This window comes from Myodes glareolus, chromosome 19 (assembly GCF_982192425.1).
Source record: "Myodes glareolus chromosome 19, mMyoGla1.1, whole genome shotgun sequence".
NCBI classification, from domain to species: Eukaryota; Metazoa; Chordata; class Mammalia; order Rodentia; family Cricetidae; genus Myodes; species Myodes glareolus.
The window spans coordinates 62,367,260-62,380,848 of NC_142044.1; the positions used below are offsets into that span (position 1 = coordinate 62,367,260).

At 45.3% G+C, this 13,589-nt stretch overlaps 1 protein-coding gene across 4 annotated transcripts in view; it reads right to left on the reverse strand.

The window, feature by feature from the left end:
• The window catches only part of Fmnl3 (formin like 3), a 57,697-nt gene that overhangs the window by 13,179 nt on the left and 30,929 nt on the right, over window positions 1–13,589 (reverse strand). For all 4 annotated transcript variants that reach the window (XM_048444607.3, XM_048444609.3, XM_048444606.3 and 1 more), the window contains exons 2-5: window positions 7,826–7,909; window positions 5,593–5,673; window positions 4,906–4,982; window positions 2,159–2,242 (exon numbers count right to left, since the gene is read on the reverse strand). In XM_048444607.3, the coding sequence (XP_048300564.3) occupies window positions 2,159–2,242; window positions 4,906–4,982; window positions 5,593–5,673; window positions 7,826–7,909 (326 nt within the window). The remainder of the gene's footprint in view (window positions 1–2,158; window positions 2,243–4,905; window positions 4,983–5,592; window positions 5,674–7,825; window positions 7,910–13,589) is intronic.

Genomic DNA, 13,589 nt, shown 5'->3' on the forward strand with positions numbered 1-13,589 from the left:
GGAGTACATCTGTCCCATCCTAGCACTGGACTGGCTTCATTTGGCTTTTCAGTGCTGAGGAGTAGCTAAAGGCCTCCTGCTAGGCTGGTGTGCTAACAGGAGGCCCCAGTAGCTACACCCCAGGCCTAGTAGCCCTCTTAATGGGCTGTTTCTCTGACTACATGGGGCTTCTGTTTTCCATCTTAGCTTCAGTTTCCCTAGAAGAAAGGAAACCATAGGCTGAGACTGACAGGGCGTGCTAGCTGCTGGAGACATGGGTGTTGTTTGGGCACTTCCTGTAGCATGTCTCTTACCATAAGCAGTGTGCTCAGGGCAAAGAGGATAGCTGAAATACACACCACCAGGGCCTTCCCTTACATATCTTCACCAGAGTACACACCCTGAGAGCAGTTCCGCCTGTCCTTCTTCCCCTGTGCCCCTGCAGCCACTAAAACTGGGGCACATCTCCCAAAGACTTTTTCCCACAGGGCATCTTGCCCCACATGAATGCCCAGTGTCAAAGGCTGGGGCTTTCCGAAACAAGGGAAGGATCACAGGTGCTGGAAGTTCTAAAGGAGGCTGCAATAGTCCTGACAACAGGAGGTAGTTAACAGGGCAGTCCAGTCAACTTCAGAAGTCCTGACAGGGGTGACACGCACCCATCAACCATGGTCCTCCTGGGCACAGGATGGGCCATTTACAAATGCACGCCTTCTCTCCAACTATTCGGCCAGACCCCTTCCCTCGCAAGGCTTCCTAAAACATGTTCTCTCTCCTTCTCTGGACTCTTTCCTTTCAGAGGCACTGCCCTCAACACCAAAACATTAAACATCTGGTGTATTCTTGGTTTAGAGCAACTGAAATTTGTTTGCTTTTTCAAGGCAGATAGGCATATTTAGGGAAACAATCTACATCTTTTTACTATAAATGTTCTGAACTAAAAATTCACTTAAGCAATTTTTTCCATTTCTTTCTATAAAAAAGATTATTTAAAGGGGCAGGAGGATCATGAGGCATGAGTTCTGCAGAGATTTGCATGGAGAGTAGCCTACTCTAGGTTTAAAGAGGATACCTGGGAATGGAGACAGAAGCAACACCTGGAAGAGGCTTCAGTGTGTGCCCTTAAGGAAGTGCACTGGACAGAGAAGAGCCATAAGGGCAGGGACAGCACAAAACCAAAGGTCTAGGCAAGGTTCAAGGCTCAAGCCTGGGGCTTCTCCGGACTAGGAACATTCAATGTTAGGGTACCATGAGAAGTTGAGAGCAAAGCTGGGACCTGCTTTCCCCAGGCTGATTGTCTAGGATGTAAGATTATACATGTTGGTAACTTCATTTACCATCACGGTCAGCCTTCTTTCTACATGTCTGGAAATTACAGGCAGGCCCATCATCTGGGTAATAAATCAGTAACACGCAGCCCCCACAGAAGAGGAGGCCTAACATGTTCCAAATGCTAAGTGTGAGACACACTTCTCATCTACTCCTTCCAGCAAGGACGCTGCTTAAGGTTCCACAGATAGTGCACAACCCAACTCTGTCTGAATCAAAGCCCTCAGTCACTGTGCCTCGCCGTGCCATTGTTCCTGCCTCGCTGTGAAAAGGATATTTGGACAATGCTCCCAAATGCTTCATCTCTCTGCTCGGGTCAAAGGTCATACTCACTGTACTTCTTCAACAACAGACCTGTAGTAAACTTTTCACATCTCAGGGCTTAAGCTGCCTCATGAAATATTCAATTTTGTAGAAATGGATAAGTCCTACCAAGGCATTTCCCTGAGGAGCCAGGATATTTCCTTAGATAGCCTATAATTTGGGTTCTGATTCCAAGCTCCCTTTCCATACTTTCTCTTCATGCTCCACCAAACATGCCTTCTATTCCAGCTAACTGACCAATCCTTGCTGATTCTTGATAGTCCCCTGTCTTGCCTGCTCACCTTGACATAACGCTTGGGCTACTTCCTCCTGTCTTGGGTTGCCCATTCCCATCTTCTCTGCTGGAATCTCACCCTTCCTTCTCCACCTCCATCTCCTCCCATGCTGGAGACTGAACCCTCAGCCTCAGCACATGGCAGGCAACACTCTGATGTTCTGATTCCCCACCCCTCAGGTACTTCTTCTAAATAGACTGGAACTGTGTGCTTCCCAGTGGGTCCCCAACCTTAGCCCTTGCGGTACTCACATGACAGAACATTGGGCAAATGACAGGTAATCCACCAGCACATCCAGGCCTTTGTTTTCCTCATTGAGAAATTCCCTCACCCACCTGCAGATACAGGAGACAAGTGGATGGAGTCTGTAAACTGGTTTGGTTTGGTGGAGGGCTCTGACCCTGCAATCTAGCGACAAATGTGTGTCCACTCTCGTATCCTAGTGGAACCTAGTGTCAGGCTGAGAAAATCCTGAAAACCAAAATCTTTGACATCCATTTGTGACTTTGTCAGGAGTCTGGGCCTCCCACAGCCAGGGAACCAGGGATGGGGAAAGCATTTCCAATACCACTTGCTTTATCACAGATGAGCTTCAGCCAACAAGATTTCAGCCAGTCTCTCCTAGTGGCCAAGGCTAGAGCCCAATTATTTTCTGTATCCCCTTGATCTGATACAATGCTAGACATGCCATAAATCTCAGTCAGAGCTCCTTACTGGGCCAAAGGGCTCTTTACTGAGTTCAGTCTTGAGAAGCAATGAGCAAAGATGGTTGTGTGATTCCTGTGTTCAATTGGAATGAGTCTGGCAGAACCGAAAAAGGCTGGGAACAGTTAGGAACTCAAACTCCAGCATGTCATGACTCCCACAGTCACATGAGAATGTGGGAAGCCAGGCAGGTGGGTGGACAGAAGGACAATGGCCTCGGGCATTTTTGCTTTCCTTTTGGACTGTGCTATCTCTGGAATATAAGTGAAGAGTCAATGCCCTCAGAGTTGGTGAGGGCTATTGTCAACCTCACACAGACATAAGCCCCTCAGGACAAACCCCCTCTTCTCCCGAGTGCTCTATTCACTCTGGAATGTCCATGGGACCACATAAAGCAGCTGTGTCCATCTGCCCTGCAGGGCTTTTACCCCACAGTTGGACATCAGTTCCATGCTGGGCAGCCACACCCGGAGCTGAGAGAGGCTGGAGCTGAAGCACCAGGCTTGGTTGATTTGGCAGCAAGCACCAGCTGAAGCTGACACTGGAGCTGCCTGAAGTTAGTTTCCTCTCTGGGGGCCGACAGGCCTCCCATTTCCTGTCTGTCTGCTCTCCAGCTCCCCACCCCCTTCTCATTTCCTGTCTGAGTCTACACTGCTATTTTAGGGATACTGACACTTTGAAGGAGAGGTTAAAGGGCACTTTGACAAGGCAGGAAAACCACCACGAACCAGAAGAGTTAGAGGGCTCTGGAATCCTACTTTGGGGCAGTGTCATTCTACAGCATGAACCCCCAACCACTGCCTGTAGACTCACTCCTGCAGAACCCCTCAGGACCCCTCACTAGCCTGACAAACTTCCTGAAGAAAAGGATTCTGTCTTCCTCATAGAACTACCCAAGAAACCTCAGATTGGATGGCAGGGGCTTCTACAATGTCACAACTAAGCTCTTTCCTGGGAGCCAGAGGCTGGTTCTGGACTTCCAATGTGAGAATCAACTGCTAAGAAGCCCTGGGCCTGGGAACTATGCTAATCACAGGGGATGGTTACTCTGTGGTCCTTTCCTAAGGAGCACAGACTCCCACCCTCACAGAAGACATCACCACCTGAGAGAGAGGCCCTGTGGAGCGGAATGGTGCAGGTACCAGATGGTGCTCAGGACTGCCAGTGTCACTTTTAACCACACCGAGGAACTTTTCTAGTTTTCCTTCTGTACGGTTTTTGGGAGGGCTTGGCAACATCTTTCTCAGTGCTTTCCATGCCTGGGTCACAGATGACTGGTGTGGAAGCCAAGCTGTGGCTACCACAGCACAGCTCCCAACACCAGAAACTGTCCCTTTCCTGCCCTGGCCTGTGCTGCTTCCCTTCTGACTGCTGTTGCAGCTGGCCACATACAGACATCCTCTCCCCCTTAAGAGCTCCAGGCAGGTCTGGCCTGGAGGTAGACAAGTAGGCTGCTGCCTTGACAGAGAGGAAAAGCTAATGATGTCATTTGGCTCTTTCCACCTTACTCTCAGGAAGCTCGGAGACTTAGGCTGGCATCTGCCCAGAAGCCCCACTTCCCCCTTTGATGAGCACTCACTGAGGCCCCATGTCACTCTCCTTTCTGCACAGGCATAAACACCTTCTGCCTCACTCTGTTCACCAGGACTGAGGCACTGTCCTCTCCTGAACCTCACTGCATCAACCTTTAGCTCCCTTGGCACCACTTGGCTCCCCACTGGGTCTGAAAGACTCACACAGATCTCAATGTGTTGGCAGCACACGGATCCGTGGATACAGGAAACAGCCAATGCCTGATCTCCACTATCTCACATCTTTCTTCGGTGTTTCAGGAAGCCTCCTCTGCTTGTGTACTACATTTTTTTTTTCCTCCTCACAAACAGGTAAATAATCTGTGCACCAAAAAGTCTAACTAGTCACCAATTAGGAACTACGTTTCATCTATTCAATATAACATACTCTCATATTCCAAGCTTTGCTGGGCCTCTCTTGGCCCAGGACCAGACCACAGGCAGACTCTAGTCTCAGCTGCTACGGGAATGTCTTCTACTCAAAGCCACAGGACCCCAAGAGAGGCCCCAGGCTTGCCAGAAGTGACTGGTCAGCAGTAGGCAGAACCAAAGGATAGGAAACCCAGGAAGGGCACATCTAGAGCGCTGTAGAGCTCAGTGTTATTCAAGTTAAAACCTTACTTCATGGCAGGAAGGATAAACCAACAAAGGGCACCAAAATCTGTGTGGTGGACTATGTGTGGTGCCAGGGAGAGAGGCTGGGATGGTCAGGCCTGACTTACCCAATGTGATTGGTGCGAAGTGAGATCTCCAGCTCCCTTAGGACCTTGGTTGACTCCTGCACTCTCCTTCTGAACTTCTGTAAACATGGAATCTTTTGTCACTTGATAGGCATTCCCTGTCAAACATTTCTCTTTAAGATTTTATTTGTTTATATTTTTGTATGAGTGTTTGCCTGCATGTATGTCTATGTACCATACGCATGCACAGCCTACAGAGGCTAGAAGAGGATATTGGATTCCCTGGAGACGGAGTTACAGAAGTTGTAAGCTACCATGTGGTGCTGGGATCTGAACCTGTGTCCTCTGAAAAAACAGCAAGTTCTCTTAACTGCTGAGTCATCTCCCTAACCTGCCTTCCTCCACCAACCTTATCTGCCTGTCTGTTGTTTGTCTGGGGAAAGGGTGTGCAGTTGGCCTGGAACTCACAACCCCCTTGCTTCAGTCTCCCAGGCACTCTACCATACCAGCTATCCAATTTTATATTACAAATAAAAGAGACAGAAAAGAAAACACAGAAAGTACAATGTGCGATCACAGATATTTCCTCCAGTACTGGATAGTCACTTGGGCCTCAAAGCTCAGATATCTAACTCCCATTATTCAAAAATACTTAGTCCCACGTCAAAAGGTTTGTGTCCAAACTCCACAGAAGGGCAGTAAGATAGGCCTTTCCATCTCATACTTCACCTTCCGTGTTACGTTGGGGTCCAAAAAGCTCTGGAGTTTCTGGATATAGGTGTGGGGAGGATTCTTCACCTGGAATCGTTCCTGTGAGACAAAGATGCATATATATATACACACACACACACACACACACACACACACACACACACACACACACACAGAAACACAAAGTCCACAGAGGGCGCAAGGAAGGAGAGTGCCTACAGTGCTCAGTTTGAGGGAACTCAGCCGCATCCATCCCTTAGGCTCCCTTCCCTGACCGATCCCTAGGCACATCCCACCTGTTGCTGTGGTCTCCTCCTCCAGTCAATGCTCCTAGCACCTAAAAGGCTTTTCTATGTTAGAAACTATTTTGAGTCTGCTGCTTGCTGAGATGCAGAGACCAGAGCTGGGACTAGTACCTAAAGGGAATATGTAAATGGCTAACTGGCAGACAGTTATGAAAGCCACAGGGAGGGGAGCTTTGTCCCAAAGAATCTAGATTTTGTAGTTCTAAACTCTGCAGCTATGGCTCAGCTGGCATTGCTGTATTCTTATGCTCAGGGGGGTATATAGTCTGTGCTTTGACCAGGAATTGGACCCTAGCAACCAAATGCTGATTCGTGGCTGATTCGCCGCTGGGTTACCCCCCAATAACCTTCCACAGTGCACAGGACTACGTCTTCTCTACTCAGGCCCACCCAAGAGGAGACTCAACAAATCCCTCAGCAGTGGTCCTCTATAAAGTCCTCCACAAAGAAGCTATCTGAAGAACTCAGGGGAAGAGATGCATGCAGGGATCCAAGAGAATGACATAATGCTACAAAATAGGACCTGAAAACAACAACAACAAAGACTCCAAGAAGAACTGCAATTATGTGACCTAAAAAAGACAGAACTTGCCAGGCAGTGGTGGCACATGCCTTTAATCCTAGCACTCAGGAGGCAGAGGCAGACAGATCTCTGACTTAGAGGCCAACCTGGTCTACAGAGCAAGTTCCAGGACAGCCCGGGCTACACAGAGAAACCCTGTCTCAGCGGGGGTGTGTGAGGGGGGAGAGGACAGAACTTATCAAGTAAAGAACTTCAGCACTGCTGTTCTCCAAATCCTTTCCTGGTGAGAGCTCAGACTTAGACCTCAGTACTCTTAAATTTTTTTTTCTTTCTGTTTTTTTGAGACAGGGTTTCTCTGTGTAGCCCTGACTGTCCTGGAACTAGCTCTGTAGTCCAGGCTGGCCTCAAACTCAGAGATCTGCCTGCCTCTGCCTCCTGAATAAAGGCTTGCACCACCACTGCCCAGGCTTGGACTTAAACCTCAGAATCATAATGCTAGCTCAGGGTAAGCACAGGACACAGAAGAAGAAAATAGCTAGCAAAGACCTAGCACCTGTTTGTCTTACCCAATCTGACTGTGGATTCTCTAACTGAAAGAGCATGTGTATCAGGGGATTTTGTGAGGATAAATAAGATATTTTATTGTGTGTGTCATTCCTGACAGGTAGTCAGCTCTCAAACATTAGCTATTATGGTTTTTTTTTCAGAGCCTGAAAAAAAAATCATAGATTTGTTGATAACAAAGCTCAGCACCTGAGTGCTATGTAAACACAATGCCCACCCTCTGTGCCAGGTCCTTCCAGACCCACCAAGAGACAGGCTGAGCCTTGCATTCAAAGACTCATGACCCGTGACCGTCACATGTGTGCAGGGAAAGAAAGGCAGTGAGTGTTGGTGACACCTTGCTTCGCAGCAAAGCAGCGTCTTCCCCTGCTCTAGACACTGTCCATGTGAGGGAAGCTGCAGTCCTCAGCTACACGGGGGCAAGGGCATCTCCCTCCTACAAGTCTGTGGTTGACAGGACAAACACCCCCCTGTCTGTCACGTCTGGGTCAGAGTAAGAGTCCTTCAGCCCAACCTGTAGGCATAGCCACAGTCCTGGGATGAACAGTCCTCTGGGTAACTGCTCACCTCATCCACAGCTGACCTGCATAGGCCACCGGCATCACTGTCCACTGGGTAGCCCCTTGTGGGCGCTCACCACATCTCAGTCATCACCACCAGTCATCTCAGCCAGGAAGCCCCCTGAACAAAGTTAGCTTACCCCGTGCCAAGGCTGGCTCCTGTCAACACGGCAGTTATACCTTTGGCCTTACTGTTGCGTCCAGGTGTCACAGACTGCCACCTCCTGACCTGACCTCGCCAGCCTCATACCTGATCACACAGACTGCCACCTCCTGACCTGACCTCGCCAGCCTCATACCTGATCACAGATGAGATCCCACTTCTTCTCGTTGTCGTACTGTCGCAGGAGCCGGGCCTTGTCAGGAGGCAGGTTCATGGAGCTCTGAGGAGAGAACCTGAGTCAGCACACACTCACCTGGAGGGCAGGAAGGAATGAAATCTCCTCCCTCCTTTTACTGCTGCTAGTGTGGCATAGAAGGGGGGGGGTATTCCCTGCCTCCCCACCATAACAGTCAAGTTTGGCTGAACAATATTTTCTTTTTTGTGCATTAGTAGTATAAATATATTTATTAAACAATTAATTAAAATCCAATACCTCACATTAGATATAAAAAAGGGAAGATAAAGAATTTGTCTACAAAAGGCACACACATAAAGTATAGAAAGTTTGAATGTAATAGAAAGGAATATATCATAAAAAATAAGAACCTATTTTATAGATAGAGTTTTTTTACAAGTAAACTAGAAAGGTGCTACTATATTAAATTCTATTATAGCAGTTGCAATTTTAAGATGATTAACAATATGAATTTATTTATTGTTATGTGTGTGTGTGATGGGTTATATGCACAAGAGTTCAACTGCCCAACAACGCCAGGGACATCACAGCCTCCTGCTGCCAGATTGCCAGGTGGGTGGGAACCACCTGACGTGTGTTCTGGTAACCAAATTCAGATCCTCAGCAAGAACAGTAAGTTCTTAACTGCTGACCCACCTCTCCAGCACCAACAAATTTTTGTTGAACAATATTTTCAAACTAAAGGTTAGAGAATAAATCTAGCAAGACAAAATGCACAATAACAGTCAGTGAGATAGCTCATGAGTAAAGGTGCTTGCCACCAAGTCTGTCTTGAGCAGGGCCACATGGTGGAAGTCAAGAACCAACTCGTATAAGCTGTTTTCCGACCCCTTTGAGTACATCATGGCACACTTGCTCCCACAAATCAATACAAAGTACTTACAAATGCAAATAAGATTTAAATAGAAAATACCAATATTCATTGCTAGAAATGTTCCACGAAGCCTTCTTTGACATTTCACCTATATACATATAAGTCATGTTGTAAAAGGTGCTATATATAATATGAGACAAGTCAAACTGGGAAAGACCATACTGTAAAACGTTTTGGTTTTTTGTTGTTGTTGTTGTTGTTTTTACTATCTTATTTATTTGGTTTTTTGAGACAGGGTTTCTCTGTAGCTTTGGACCTGTTCTGGAACTAGCTCTTGTAAACCAGGCTGGCCTCAAACTCACTGAGATCTGCCTATCTCTGCCTCACAAGTGCTGGGATTAAAGGCATTCACCACCATCGGCCAGCTAAATTAATTAATTTTTTTTTTTTTTTTTTGCCATGGGTGTCAGGTTCCCTGGAACTGGAATTACAGACAGTTGTGAGCTGCTACGTGGGCACGGGTCCTCTGGAAGAACAGTCAGTGCTCTTAATCCCTGGGCCATCTCTCCAGGCTTTGATTTTTTAATATTTTTAAATTGTGTGTGTGTGTGTGTGTGTGTGTGTGTGTGTGTGTGTGCAGGTGTTCTAGGAGTCCTGAAGAGGGCATCAGAGTCTCTGGAACTGGAGCTATAGGAAGCTATGAACTGTCAGATGTGGATACTGGTTGTCTGTAAGAGCAGTACCTATTTTTAACCCCTGAACCATTCATTTCTCTAGCACCAAAACATACTTCTTAGCATACAAAAGCTCAAAACTTTGAAAGTCACTTCCAGTTTGTTTTTCTGCCATAACCTGAGAGTCAAGCATCATGAATCAGATGCAAGAGGATAAGGTCATTCATATTAAAAGAACTATTCATACATTTTTAGAAAAATATTTACAAGCCGGGTATGAGTGGTGCACACTTTTAATCCCCACACTCAGGCGGCAGATCTCTGTGAGTTTGAGGCCAGTCTGGTCTATAGATTTAGTTCCAGGACACCCAGGACTATATAGAGAAACCCTGACTTGAACAAAACAAAAATAGCAGTAGCAATTTCCTTGCTACTAATTACAAATTACTACCTTTCCAATTAACCAATATACAGCACTGTCCAGACCTCCTGTTGAGACACCCTAATATAAAATACTGAAGGATACACCATGAATCATTTATTTTGCTCATTACTATGTACTAAGTGAATAGTTAGTACAGTGCAAGGAAGACCTAAAGTCTGCCTGTACATGGTATAGACCTCCCTTCCTGTGTCCCCTGAAGTCATGACTGCCCTCCTCTCTTCAGTTAGATGTTCCCTAAGTCATGACTGGCTTTGTTCTAGGTCACAACCTTTGTTTCTAATAGCAGCCTGACACTTTGGTCAGATGACAGACAACACCTGCACACCCCACTTCTGACTCAAAGAAGATGCCCCATTTGAGGTACCACAGCTGTCTGGCTCACCTAGCCCCCCAGAAGACCTCCCTTTCACCTCTATCTGTTACACTAAACCCAGCTCTTACTCCCTAGTGACACATGTCTAACCACTGGCTTCATTCCTGTCTACTTCTGGCATCTTCTTCCTTACATGAATGGTATACTCAGGATCTCCAAGGAAGAAACAGAAGAGTCCTGGGGGCAGGTTGATCTACTTAAGGGTTCAACAAGGGAACCCTTAAATATTATTTACTTCTGTCACATAATCTATTCATCATGTACTTATCTTACACATAACTATTATGCATCTGTGCACTCCACTCACCCTGAGGATTCAATCTATATTCAGTGTCCTCCTGTCAACACATTTAATGGAGACAAAGTTGATGGTAAATCCATGGTTGTCAGGCCCCAGTAGCAGTGGGCTCATGTCCTGGCTGAAAGCAACCATTAGGGTTCAAAACAGAAGCAGGTTGAGGACTCCAGTTAGTTACAAATGGAAGAATTTAGGATAGAAAGACAACTGGCCCAAGGAAAGAATAGAGACAACCTCATCACAGCTCTCCCATGGTTTCTGCCTGCTGCCCATGAGTCTGCCTGAACTACATGAAAGAGGGGCTGGCCCACACCTTCCCCACTGCTGATATTGTATTATTGGGCAAACATAACCCACCCTCTGGAATTGCTTTGCTGATGGCCAGTCTCAACTGTCTGTGTGGATAGCAGAACGGTGGTGATATTTCATTTGTATTTTAATAAATAAAGCTTGCCTGAAGACCAGAATACAAAACAGCTACACTAGTTAGTCATAGAGGCTGGGCAGTAGTGGTGCACATCTGTAATCCCAGCACTAGAGAGGGAGATAAAGTGGGATGAGAGAGGAACTCGCTCTCTTTCAATCTGAAGATTTCTTAGAGGTTTTTGATCTTCAGGATGATCAAACTTGTCTCCAAGTTTGTTTTTTTAATTCATGCTACAATTGGCGCCCAACGTTTGACGTACGAATTCACGAAAAAGCCATTTGTCTGTGGATTTTAGCCACCTGCAGAGGCCAGAGCTGCACTTGAGGCTCCTGATGGAACTGCACATGGGGCTCCAGCCCCACCTGGCTAAGCTTTTTCTTTTCTCCCCAAGCATCTAAGCAAGTTTGGGATTTTCCTACTGTAGCTGCTCTGAAACAGTCTCCAGCTGCCAAACTCCAGAAGCACAGGACTCCAAAAGGCACAGGATTCAGGCTGGTTCTCCTGTGCATTTTTCAGACAGCTCTCTCTCTCGCACTCTCTCTCTCTCTCTCCTGTGAGGTAGAGGTAGGGTCTCCCTGAACCCCCTTCTCAGGCTGCTGCCAAACTAGGAAGCTTCCTTGAAATCCAGTAGGGCCTTCACTGTTCTATGCAGCAGGAATAAGCCTCACATCTTCATCAGCACCGTAGGTAGATTTGGTAAGACAATGGGGAATTCTTAAAGGGAGGAATTTAAAAAAAGGATTTTTTTCCATATTAAAAAAAATGGAAAAAAAATCATTACAATGGAGGGATTTGGGTTTCTGTGTGATAATATGCTAGATAGTTTGAAAATGGAACGATTAAATAAGAAGATATCTCATTTAGATGGGATTCATGTAATGTCAATTGTAAATATCAGCTTTATCATTTTTGCCTTATCACTAAAATAGTTGGTTAATCTGAGTGCTAAGATACAGGCCTTAGAAAAACCTAATAAAACAGATTAAAGAGTTATTCAAATCCAGACAGAGGAATTTAATGGAGAACCAATTTCAGCATTGCATTATAAGAATAGAGAGGAACAGCCTAAGGTTTTCAAACAACCAACCTTAATATATCCAGTAACCTTACAGGAACTGCCAAATGGCAAAGGTTCTGTAACAGCAAACTCCTGTGTCAATGTTAGATTTAAGGAGATTCAAGGAAGCAGTAGTCTCATATGGTATGCATTGACCTTTTGTGTGAAGCACATGTTATACTCATGGTCAGTTTCTCGAGGAATTATCCCTAATTAATAGAATTGGTTAAAGGTGTTTTAGAGCCTACCTGGCTCAAAATTACAATGGAGTACCTGGTTCAGAGAAGAGGCTAAGATTATTGAACAATGGAGTAAAGCTAGAGGTAGGGAAATCTCCCAAGATTAAATTCTTGGAGAAGGAGACTATGCTACCATAGAAGGCAAACTGTATATGATGACCATGCCCTGGATTTATGCCACACATCAGCTTTGAATGCTAGGGTCAGAACTGGAGAAATAGAAAAGAAAACTGAGTCATTTACTAAAGTTATACAGGGCTCAAAGGAAGCCTTTATGGATTTCTTACTGAGACTAACTTCAGCAATGATACCAAATTTAGAAGCTAAACAAATAATAATTGAATCTCCAGCTTTTGAGACTGCCTAATTCTCTATGGAATAGGGTAGTTAGGCCGTTAAAGGCAAGGTCAGCAACTTTGGAGGAATGGATTCGAGATACAATTAATATTGAATATCATGACCATGATAATACTTGGATAGGACAGGTGATTTCCAGAGGTTTGAAGAAAACTCGAAATGTCAAGTGTTTCAATTGTAGTAAACAAGGTCACCTTAAAGGGTTGTAAACAGGGCATTTCTAAAAACAATGCCTTTTCTAAGAATAATCCATTCAGAACGCTCCTCCCTTCTGGATTATGCAGAAGTGTGGCAAAGGTAGGCATTGAACTAATGAATGAGGGCTATTCATGGTAATCCTGTGCCAGGGGGAAACTCCTGTGAGAGGCCCCTGTGCTAAATCCGGTACAGTTGTTTCTTGCCATTGTGGAGGAAACTCCTCCCAGAGCAATTAAAGAAACTAATGACTATTGTAAGAAACCATACTGCTCTGGATGACTGAACAGATAGAGAAGAGAGAACGAAAAGTTCAGGAGAAACCATAAAGCAAGTATTTTGGCAAACTTCTATAAATGAACAAAGACCGAAATTAAAAATACAAACAAATGACATTGTCATTGAAGGTCTGGTATACACAGGTGCAAATATAACAATAATTTCATCAGAATCTTGGCATCCAAATTGGTCTCTTCAGGATGTAAATGTTCAGTTTTTAGGGATCGGAACTTTATCTCAGGTAAAGCAGAGTGCGAGATGAGTGTATATATAGGGACAGAAGGACAGAGAGAAATATTAAAACCATATGGGGCTATCATAGTAATGAATTTGTGGGGATGTGGTTTGTTACAGCAATATATGTATGTTTCTGGGAAAAAAAATCACAAGATATTATAAAGATCAGCCAGCGTATGTACAATGAGAAAAAATAGTTTTTCTAAAAAAAAGAACAGTCACCGACCATTCAGGTTGTACAAGAACAGGGTACAACAGCTCTACCTTTAAAATGGTTGACAGACAAACCTGTATGAGTTGTGCAATGGT